Raw genomic sequence first — 11,093 nt, forward strand, 5'->3', positions numbered from 1 at the left:
GCTGCGCTCCTCCACCACCCAGAGCTGGCAGCTGGTCTCGGTGATCAGCTGCGAGTTGTGGCTCACCATGATGATGGCTGAGGGGACACCGTCAGTGCTGAGGACGTGCCACGAACCCCCAAAAACCAACCCCCCCGTCCCTCTCCTCCACGGTATTCATTGATGGCGTCGGCCAATGCGTCGATGGATTCGATGTCCAAGTTGTTGGTGGGTTCATCCTGGGGGGAGGGCAGGGGGTGAGGGGGGGACCCCATGGAGGAGGGGTTAACGGGGATAGGGGGGTGAGGGGAAACCCATGGAGGTGGGGTGAGGGGGAAATGGGGGGGGCTGGAGAGTGGGGGGACCCTGGGGGTTGGGGAGAGTGAGGGCGGAATGGGAGGGGCATGTACTCTATTATTGGGGGGCTGAGAGGTGGACCCCATGGAGGGGGTTTAGGAGTGAATGAGGCAGACACTCCATTATGGGGGGGCAGAGGGGAACCCCAAGGGGGAGGGGAGACCTGTGGGAGGGGGACCCCCCATGGGGGGTCGAGGGTGAGGGGGGAGGGAGGGGCCTGAGGGGACCCCTTCTGGGGGAGGGACAACACCCCATGGGGGAGGATGGGGAGGGGGAAAATCCCACTGAGGGGGTGTGAGGGGGGACCTGGGGAATGGGGGAATCCCATTTGAGGGCGTAAGGGGGGGTCTCTGGGTGATGGGAGTCCCCCCCAAGGGGGGTTTGGGGGGACTCTGGGTGATGGAAGTCTCCCCCGGGGGGGTTTCGGGGGGTCTCACCAGGATGAGGACGTCGGGTTCATGACACGCCAACTCTGCAAAGACCGTCCGCACCTTCTGCCCACCTGGGGAGGTCAGGGGGGACTCAGGGCGGGCAGAAGGGCTGTGGGGTGCAGGGCTGTGTCCCCCCCCATCACTATCCCCCTCCCAATGTCCCTGTGTGTCCCCCAATATCCCTCTCTCCCCCCACCGGACAGCTTGGCGATCTCTTGGGGTGCAGGGCTGCCCCCAACCCCATCCCTGTCCCCCCCGGTGCCCCCACTGCACAGCTTGGCGATCTGCAGGGTGTGCGCGTGCCCCTCGAGGCCGAAGCGGCCGAGGCACTTGCGGGCATCCTGGTGGCGGAGGTTGAAGCTGCGCTGCAGGTACTCGGCCGCTGTCTCCTCCAACCGCAGCTGCTCAGCCGCCTGTTGGTTGAAGAACCCCACTTTCTGCGGGTATCCCCCCCCACATTTTGGGGGTCCCTACCGGCGTCAGCTTCCCAGTGAGCAGCTGCAGCAGTGTGCTCTTCCCCACGCCGTTGGGGCCTACGATGCAAACTGGGGGGAGGGTAAGGGGGGGTCCCCAGCACCCCAAGTTACTGGGGGCGGTCTCTGGGGGTCTCCCCCATTTCCATAGGGCCCCCTCAGTTCCTCACCTCATGACTTCATGTCGATACCGAAGTCGAGGTTCTTGAAGAGCAGCTCCTGCCCCTCGTAGCCAAAGTCGACGCCTGTGGAGGGGGGGCTGAGCTGGGGGGGGGGCTCAGAGCCCCCCCAATCCACCCTGAGATCTCCCCCAAACCCTCATAGCACCCTCAGTGTTCCCTGAGCTCCCCATAATGAACCCCAGCCCCCCAAACCACTCCCCTGTGCCACCCCAAATCCTCCCTGAGCCTCCCCAGAGTCCCTCAAATCCACCCTGAGCGCCCCCAAACCCCTTAGTGTTCCCTGAGCCCCCTGTAACGAATCCCACTCCAAATCCCCCCGAGCCTCTCAATCCACCCCCCAGTGCCCCCAAAACCCACCGCTAGTGCTCCCCAGCCCCCCAATCCACCCCCCAGTGCCCCCTAAACCCACCCCTAGTGCTCCTTGGGATCTCCAAGGCTGTTGGCTGGCTGGTTTCCCAGTACCCTAATTGCCTTGAGCTCTGCAGTCAGATGATTCAGGAGTATGTCGAGGATGGGATTGCATGTGAATTTGGCACGCGCTTCTACCGTGACTGGAAAGAGAGGCGTTCAGCTGGCTTGCCGTCTCAGGAGCCTGGGGTCATCATTGAGCTGTACAACAGTGTGCTGCAGTTTCTTTCTGATGTGGCATCCTCGGAGCATCTTTGTGACTTGTCCTGGCCTATTACTGAGTTTTCAGAGCCTGGGGGTAACAAGCTGTTGCCTCACCTGCACTGGAACATGCCTGATCATCTGGCCTGGCTGAAAAAGGCTGTGCTGTTCTTCCAGATCCCCTACCTAGATCTGCCTCCATTAGGTGGTACGTGCTCTGCACTGTGTTGAACTGTCTGGCTGTAAGGTGGGTGGTTTGGCTCTGTCACAAATTCTTTCAATTTGATTTGGTTTTAATCCGTAGCTCCTTGGCGTCCTGTTTGCCACATGATTCTCCAGTATGCGTCTCGGATTGCTAGTTCGTCCAGCACTCGACCACTGATCCTGTCTCAAGTGGAGAATCTGCTGAGCAAAACTTACCAGAAGTGGGAGGACAACACATCTGGGAACTCTGATGAAGATGGACCTTCTGTTGATGACATCCCTTGGGATGCTATCTTGGCAGCCTGCATTGATCATAAACTGAGAGATTGGAAACCACCCGAACTGCCGATTGCTCCAGGTATCGCATGTCCTTCCACAGCATGGATGATGCTTCTTGTGCAGCTGTATTTAAGATTTGACAGGTGTGCCTTTATATGTGGCAGTTAGTGATACATAACAGGGAGGGAATTCTGCTCTTGGTCCTCTCATTCACGCTGCGGAATGACACTGTGCTTTACTGCACGTCTCTGCTCTTCAGAGTGCATATTTAGTGTGGCTTATGACTTGGCCTGATCTTGTGCTGGAAAATCTTGTCCCTGCATGGAAGAAGAGGGATATGGTCAGTGTCTTTCAGCCCTCCTCTCCCAACAGAAGAGAGTTTACGTTCAACCCAAAGCTGAGAATTGGTCCCTCAGAAGCCTCGTAAGCACCGGTCAGCTGAGATCGCAAGCTGCCACTGTTAACGAGCACTTCCATGGGTTAATGAAGTATGTCTTGGATTCTTTTGCCTTTCAACTGCGTAGGGTTCTTTTGGTGCCCTGTGCGGCTTAAGTATAGGCAATCTCTTTTAGCGCTAAACCCACTGAGCTTGGACGCACTAGAATTTTTAAAATGAAGACAAAGCAGGGTTTTCCAACTTTCCCCAGTAATCTAGTATTTGTCGAACACTAAAGCAGCCCAAGAAGGCTCCTTTTGATATGGAAGTTATGTCTTAAAGCTACTTGAAAGTGAGCACACAATTTTTCTTCGAGTTGGCTTTTTAATGCCAAGTTTTTCATCAGAAGGGGAAAAAATTTTGACAGCAAACGTTTGGTTTGGTTTTATTTACAGAAGCAGTAAGTGACGATGGTCAGATTCGTGTGTACTTCTTCGAGGAGCATTTGAAGAACTTCACTCTCCCTTTTGCATGGGAACAAGCCAGGCTGCGCACACAGGAGGAGATCTGGCAGGGCCATGAGAGGTGAGACAGGTGCTGGCACTGCCTGGGGGAGTAGCATTCAGCTGTCCATTGTGCCATCCTTTGCTCAGTGAGCTCCAATGAGGTTGCTCAGGGACCCTACCATGAGCACAGTGGCGACAGCAGGCTGAAAAGCGGCGTGTGGCATCTTCCTAGAACATGATTGTGCCCATCTGATCTACAAGGGTGTGCAGAGAGAGGGTAGTATGCAGATTTTACTTCTGCAGCATTACTTGGCTCTCAAACTGATTGCTTGGGAGGTTCTTCAAGCATTATGAATGGAGAAATTAACTTCTACCAAAGAAAAGAGTGCTGAGGCTTTGGAATTAGTTTATTCGTGTCCCCTCCCTTACATTCACTTTATTTTGCAGCCTGGACCCTGACACGTGAATTACGTATTAGGTGATTTGCACATTTACTCTTTAGCAATTGTGTTAATTTTGCAGCATTTTGAATTCCAAAGGAGGCTTTCTCCACAGCTTGTGGGAAGACATCGGGAAAGTCCTGCTGCTAAGAGGAAATGCCAGAGATGGAGAGGGAGGATGCTTCAGAGCTCTGTGGCATTAAAGTATTTGAGATCTCAAGGGTCTGGCTTACATCTCTAATTTTGTTCAGGGTGAAGCCAGTCTCCCCTCGCTCTTGGAAGCTTGTCTGCTGCTCTGGTTTGTAGCAGGATATGTTGGGTACGTACCTTTCTTTTGGGGTGAATTCCAGCCGCTGTCAGAGTAATTCCTTTCAAGTCCTCTGCACAAGTTCCTCTGGTGGAACGTTTGACTCAGCTACAAGAGAATTACATCTCCAGGTGATCAATTCTTACTCCCTGCTATTTCCAAACTTTAAGCCAGGAGGGAAAGAACAACACACTCATACTGATTTCAGTGTTTTTGTTTGGTTGTTTGGTTTTTTTCCTTCTTGCTCAGGTCAAGGATAAAACGTCCCAAGTCTTCTAAGAAACCCTATAGCATCTCCAAGATGTCAGGTCAATGTGGATATGACGTGAGCGTGCTGTCAGGTCAACAAAAGAGCCTTACCAGTGCAGGTGAATTCACAGAGACGGCCTCAGACAAGGAGCTTTTCCCAGCGCGTCTGTTGGCACGGTTGCAAATGGAGAGAAGAGAAAGCAGGAGGTGAGTTCCCAGAGCGCCATCCTTTCCCTGTGGCTCTGGCCCAGGACTGTAAACAATTTCCAACTTGTAGGTAATGGAAGTTGAAGTCTAGCTTTACTAGGAACCATCCTAGACTATCTCCAGTTTCATCAAGCACGTCAGTGCGGTGCAGTTCCCTGCTAGCTCACAGGGACAATCCAGGGTGGTAGAAGTACTTGGAGCTTTGAGGAATGGTTGGAAACCGTATGTGGTCAATCGAGGCACCAATACTAAAGCCGTATAGTTTGTGCAGTAGTCTATATGTTCTGCAGTACCATAAATCTCTGTAAAGTCCTCTGGGATGTCAGTTGGGTGCCTGTATGCAATACAGATTGCAAAGCTGAAGAACAAAAGCCAAGGTTGGCCCAGGGGTTTCTTATCTTTGCTGCCTTCAGTCTGTGCGGCTGCTTTCTGTACCACAGCTTCCTCGGATGGATTTTTGTCGTAGCAGCGGAGTATGTCAGACAGATCCTTCTTGCAGTCACCTCTGAACCCTGAACTCTTGGCTAACCGACTGGTTACAAGAGAAAAGCCAGGCTGCAATTTCACTGGTGCTCTTCATCTTTCTGTCCAGGTTTGAAGAACAGTTGCACCGATGTCTCGCCGAAGACATGGAGCCCCTTGGTGCTTTCATCGGTCTTCCTCTCTACCTCAGTGTCTGGTCTCTAACCCAGCTGTCACCTGTCCTTTGGTGAAGAGTCCTGTGTCATCTCAAGAGGTGAGAGCAGGTGGCACGGAGAATTAACTATAGCTGTGAGGAGTGCAGTTGCCAAACTGCTACACTTGCAAAACCTTTCGAGGTTTGGTGTGCGGTGTTCAGTTGACTTGGGAAATAAAGAATTGAAAACCTGCCCCTTGGAAATCCCTTCTTTCCAAGGAGGGGAATGCTTTCTGCAGATCTGGAGTAAGAGATCTTTGCAGGTCTTAATGCTTTTGGCTGCTGGCAGTCATAACGGGATCCCTTGTGGTGCTGCACTCGTGACTTGGAGAATGGCTGTTCCGGGTCACCTTCCCCTAGGTAAAGGAAGGCTGGGACAGAAATATCAGGACAGCTGCTTTTGCTGTTTCTCGTCAGAGGTGGAGGGTGCTGGCCTCTGTAGTCCTTCTCAAAAGCAAGGGAACAGCCAGTAAGCTCAGAAGTCTCTTGTTGCTACTGAGTATTTCTTCTTTCTCAGTCTTCTCTCTTTTTTCCTTCTGTCCAGGCTGTGAGTCGAGAAGATTGCAAGCGTCTGATGAAGGAGCCAAGCCCCACACTGTCAGACAGACTGAAACACTTGCAGCAGCTCCTCAGAGCGAAAAAGGAGGCTGAAGCTGCCTCTGAGCTCCACCTCTCTGCTCCGGTTGACATGGTGAATATTTGAGTGCAACTGAGACACCAGTGCTCCTGGGAAAAACCCGAGACTGTTTTTGGTTGTTTTTGGTTGTGTTAAATGTGTTTTGTAGCTAATAAATTTTTTAATGGCTTACAATGTGCTGCGACCTCATTGCTGTACCTGTTAGTCCAGGATGCGATCAGCTTGGACTGGGAGCTGTTGGAGCCGGTCCAGAGAAGGCCACGAAAAATCACAGAATCACAGAATCACCAGGTTGGAAAGGACCCATTGGATCATCGAGTCCAACCATTCCTAACACTCCCTTAAACCATGTCCCTCAGCACTTCATCCACCTGTTCCTTACACAGCTCCAGGGAAGGCGACTCGACCCCCTCCCTGGGCAGCTGTTCCAGTGCCCGATGACTCTTACTGTGAAGAATTTTTTTCTGATATCCAACCTGAATCTCCCCTGACGGAGCTTCAGGCCATTCCCTCTTGTCCTGTCCTCAGTCACTTGGGAGAAGAGCCCAGCTCCCTCCTCTCCACAACCTCCTTTCAGCTGGTTGTAGAGAGCAATAAGGTCTCCCCTTCTCCAGGCTAAACAACCCCAGCTCTCTCAGCCGCTCCTCGTTCGACTTGTTCTCCAGCCCCCTCACCAGCTTCGTTGCTCTTCTCTGGACACGTTCCAGAGCCTCAACGTCCTTCTTGTGGTGAGGGCTCCAGAACTGAACACAGTACTCAAGGTGCGGTCTCACCAGTGCCAAGTCCAGAGGGAGAATAACCTCCCTGGACCTGCTGGTCACGCCGTTTCTGATACAAGCCAAGATGCCATTGGCCTTCTTGGCCACCTGGGCACACTGCTGGCTCATGTTCAGTCGGCTGTCAACCATTACCCCCAGGTCCTTCTCCTCTGTACAGCTCTGCAGCCTCTCTTTCCCCAGTCTGTAGCACTGCATAGGGTTGTTGTGCCCCAAGTGCAGGACCCGGCATTTGGTCTTGTTAAACCTCATCCCATTGGTCTCGGCCCAGCAGTCCAGCCTGTTCAGATCCCTCTGCAGAGCCTTCCTACCCTCCAGCAGATCCACACTTCCTCCCAGCTTAGTGTCATCTGCAAACTTGCTGAGGGTGCACTCAATGCCTTCATCCAGGTCATTGATAAAGACATTGAACAGAGCTGGACCCAGTACTGAGCCCTGGGGAACCCCACTTGTAACTGACCTCCAGCTGGAGTTAACTCCATTGACCACCACTCTCTGGGCCATCCAACCAGTTTTCAACCCAGGAGAGTGTGCGCCCATCCAGGCCAGAGGCAGAAGCTTTCAGTTTCTGAAGCAGAATGCTGTGAGAAACTCTGTCAAAGGCTTTACTAAAGTCCAAGAAGACTCCATCCACAGCCTTTCCCCCATCCAGTAATCGAGTCATTTTGTCATAGAAGGTGATCAGGTTAGTTTGGCAAGATCTGCCTTTTGTAAACCCATGTTGACTGGGCCTGATCACCCCGTTCTCTTGCATGTGCTTCATGATAGCACTCAAGATTACCTGTTCCATGACTTTCCCCGGCACTAAGGTCAGACTGACAGGCCTGTAGTTCCCCGGATCCTCTCTGCAACCCTTCTTGTAGATGGGCACAACATCAGCCAGTCTCCAGTCTAGTGGAACTTCCCCAGTCAGCCAGGACCGCTAGGAGATGACGGAAATGGGTTTGGAAAGGACATCCGCCAGCTCCTTCAATACTCTTGGGTGGATCCCATCCGGCCCCATAGACTTGTGGGTGTCTAGGTGGGCAAGCAAGTCTCTAACCTCCTCCTCTTGGATCATGGGAGCCTCATTCTGCTCCTCTATCTCCTGGGTTTGTACACAGAGGGAAAAACTTCCCTTGCTATTAAAGACTGAGGCAAAGAAGGCATTAAGTATCTCAGCCTTGTCCTTATCCCCTGTCACTGTTGTTCCTTCTGCATCCAATAGGGACTGAATATTCTCCATAGTCCTCCTTTTCTTGTTAATGTATTTGTAGAAAGATTTATTATCTTTCACAGACTTAGCCAGTTTGATTTCTAGTTGGGCCTTAGCCCTCCTGATTTTTTCCCTGCACGATCTCACTTCGTCCCTGTTGTCCATCCAAGAAAATGCCAAGCAAAGGGGATCACAGAAGAAGAAACATCTGTTCAGCACAGGTCACATGGAACACAAGATGTTATCATCTCCAAAGAATGAACAGTGCCTGGAAAAACACTGCTAAAAAGAAACCATGGTCTCAGAAGTACATTCTGCTTAACTTTCAAAGAACACAATGACTTAGACAAAGCTTTACTTGAGCTAAAATGAAAATATTCCACTTTCTGTAATAGTACCCACTTCCTGTGTCACCGGGAGTGGGCACACTTGCCAGAAGGGCACCAAAAAGCCATCACCAGAGCCACGCCAGCCCGGGGACCCGCTGTCATAGAATCATAGAACAGTTAGGGTTGGAAGGGACCTTAAAAAAAACCACTCCATTGACACTCAAAGAGGGGGAGGGCAGTGGGTACCAGCCCTGTCCAGATGGGAGGTGGAGAGAACGAACAACGGCCAGAACTGGGCAGGGAGCAGGAGCTCAAATCCAATGTCTCTGGCTGGCTCCCTTGGCAGGGGAGTACTGCTTCAGAACCAACGCTGGCAGGGAGAGCTTCTTTTCCTAGTCCATTTCATCATTCCTTTAAATTTCATCTTCTTTACGTGTGCAAAGGCAGGAAGTGTCCTGGGGTCAGAGCACAGGGTTTTCTGTTTTCTGTTTTCCCCGCAGCCAGAGGGCTGGACCCGTGCTGCTGTTCAGGGAGGAGGCAACTCTGCATCTCTCCAGCTGTGGCATCGCCTCTCCCACTCGCCCCAGGGGACGCGCTGCCCCGAGAAGGCTGGCGAGGCCGCCCCGCTTCAGGGATGGCACAGCCGTATATTTTGTTCATGGAGTCCTTAAGTAGCTCCTTTGCTACATGGGATGCTTTGCGGCTCCCGGGTGGTGTGCTGGCCTCATGGTCTGGCTTGGGGCTCTGGACAGCTGTGGAGAGCCTGGCTCCATCGCCAGCCTGGTGTTGCCAGGCACACATTGCTGCTGCACAAACAGGACAGACCGCAGCCCCTCAGCTGCCCGAAGACAGAGTCCCAGAAAGGCACTCTTTTGACTCCATTCTCCTCCTCTTCTTCACCTTCTCCTTCCTCTTCTTCTTCTCCTCCTCCTTCTTTTTCCCCTCCTTCTTCTTGTGCTCTGCCCCCAACTCCTGGCAGCCTGGCTCCTTCAGGTCACCGCTGCGACTCTTGCCTGCCTCCTCCCCCGTGATGGACACCGAGTCCCTGTGTGCGCAGCTCTTCTTTCTGGGCGGGCTGGAGGTGTCATCTTTGCCATTCACAGATTGAGATTGAGGGCTGCCATCTGCCCCATGGTGGCATTTTTCAGAGGGGAGCTGAGGTCCTCAAGGGTTGAGAATTTGATGATGATTTTCAAGGGAGGCTTTTTGGATTCGGCAGTTTCAGCGCAGATGAAGATGTGCTGTAGGACAGGAAAAGAGGCAGACATGGTCTGAAAGCCAGGTACTGAGTGGGAGCCCCTCCCTTCCTCACCATCCCAACACACACGAGCACAGCAACTGCTGCCTTCTCAGCCACAAAATCCAAATTAGACCCTGCTCTAGGGCAGCAGCAGCTGCAAAACCAAAACAGACTCCAGCCCCTCACCTACCCGAAGACAGAGCCCTTCTCCTCCTCTTCTTCTTCTTCTTCTCCTTCTTCTCCTTCTCCTCCTTCTTCTCCTTCTCCTTGTGCTCTACACTCAACTCCTGGCAGCCTGGCTCCTTCTGGCCACCACTGGGACTCTTGCCTGCCTCCTCCCCCGTGATGGACACCGAGTTCTCGTGTGTGCGGCTCTTCTTTTTGGGCAGGCTGGAGGTGTCATCTTTGCCTTTCACAGACTGAGATTGAGGGCTGCCATCTGCCCCATGGTGGCGCGTTTTCAGAGGGGAGCTGAGGTCCTCAAGGGTTGATAATTTGATTGGTTGATAATGGTCATCTCTGCTCGCCACCTCTGGTGTGCTGCCCTGTAGTTATGGACATGAATAAAAACTTGGTGCACTAAAGGAGAAACCAAGAGGAGAAAATTAAAAAGGGGAGTCCAGAGAAAGGGGAGGGGGACAGGCAGCCTGGGGAAGGAAGTGGGAGGTGGTAGAAGAAGAATCAGAAGGTGCCCACTGAAGACTGGGCAGAAACTCAGACTCACCTTTTCTGCAGAGTGCCAGCTTCTTGGCTGGTGGTGGAGATGCGGAGCTGCTCCACTTCACAGTGGTCAACAGGGAGCACTCCAGTTTAACCAGACAGCAGCTGTCAGGAACAGCTGGCACAACTCCAAGGACTGCAGAGAGGTGCTGTCTGGGCTGCTGCATCTTGAATGACAAGTGTGGCTTCTTGGTCGCTAAGAAGCTACACAGGGGCAGTTCCACTTCGGCCTCAATTGTTCGACTTCACTTGGGGTTTTTTGTCTTGTAGTCTTGAAATATTCTGGGTCCATGAAGCAGGACGTAGCGATTTATCTTGAATGAAGGGGGTGCGTTCTGTGGCAGCTTTGGTGGAACCATAACATTTGCCAGGTTTGGCCCTGTGCTGAATGTTCTACGGGACACAGAGACCCCAACCTCCTCCTGCCCAGACAGCTGCTTTGCAGGCTGCGTCTCTGGTTTCTAGACAAAGAGACAGACAGACAGAGGTTCAGTGAGGAAAGGATTCAAGGGGCACAGCTCACCCAGGAACCCTCGGCTCAGCAGGGTACCTCCTGCAAACGGTCCTCCCTTGTGCCCACCTTCCTCCAAAGCTGCAGCCCCCACCCTGGCAGAGTGGACAGAGGGGCAGCAGCTCCCAGGAAGCGACCGTTGGGACTCACCTGGCCCATCACTGGCTGGCTGGGCAGGATGGACACAGCCTTGACCATGGGTCCCTCAACTCTCTTGCCGGTACCGCTTGTTCTGGGAAAAGCAGAGAGGCGCATGTGTTAACTGTGAGGGGGGCGCCTGCAACACTCTCCTCAGAGATGCACAAAAGACCAGGCTGGTGCCTCCTGATCCCAGGGGACACCAGTACATGGCGAGGGCCTGCAAAGCTCCCTCCCACGCTGTGCTAACATCAGAGACACGGCCCTGCATC

General features: G+C 53.0%; 1 protein-coding gene across 1 annotated transcript; it reads left to right on the forward strand.

Annotated features, from left to right (window-relative positions):
- The first annotated feature begins 1,593 nt into the window (after positions 1-1,593).
- LOC128850591 (germinal-center associated nuclear protein-like) lies at positions 1,594-5,978 on the forward strand. The gene is made up of 7 exons (XM_054055549.1): positions 1,594-1,623; positions 1,816-2,239; positions 2,336-2,593; positions 3,346-3,475; positions 4,393-4,599; positions 5,192-5,273; positions 5,820-5,978. Exons 1-7 carry the CDS (start codon positions 1,594-1,596, stop codon positions 5,976-5,978), a joined length of 1,290 nt encoding a protein of 429 aa, XP_053911524.1.
- Positions 5,979-11,093: the final 5,115 nt, after the last annotated feature.

Source organism: Cuculus canorus, unplaced genomic scaffold, assembly GCF_017976375.1.
Source record: "Cuculus canorus isolate bCucCan1 unplaced genomic scaffold, bCucCan1.pri scaffold_108_arrow_ctg1, whole genome shotgun sequence".
NCBI lineage: Eukaryota > Metazoa > Chordata > Aves > Cuculiformes > Cuculidae > Cuculus > Cuculus canorus.

Coding starts and splice junctions, on each gene's coding strand:
- LOC128850591 (XM_054055549.1), top strand. CDS start 1,594: ATGAACCCCAGCCCCCCAAACCACTCCCCT. Junction 4,600..5,191: donor GAGAGAAGAGAAAGCAGGAG/GTGAGTTCCCAG, acceptor CTTTCTGTCCAG/GTTTGAAGAACAGTTGCACC. Junction 5,274..5,819: donor GTCTTCCTCTCTACCTCAGT/GTCTGGTCTCTA, acceptor CCTTCTGTCCAG/GCTGTGAGTCGAGAAGATTG.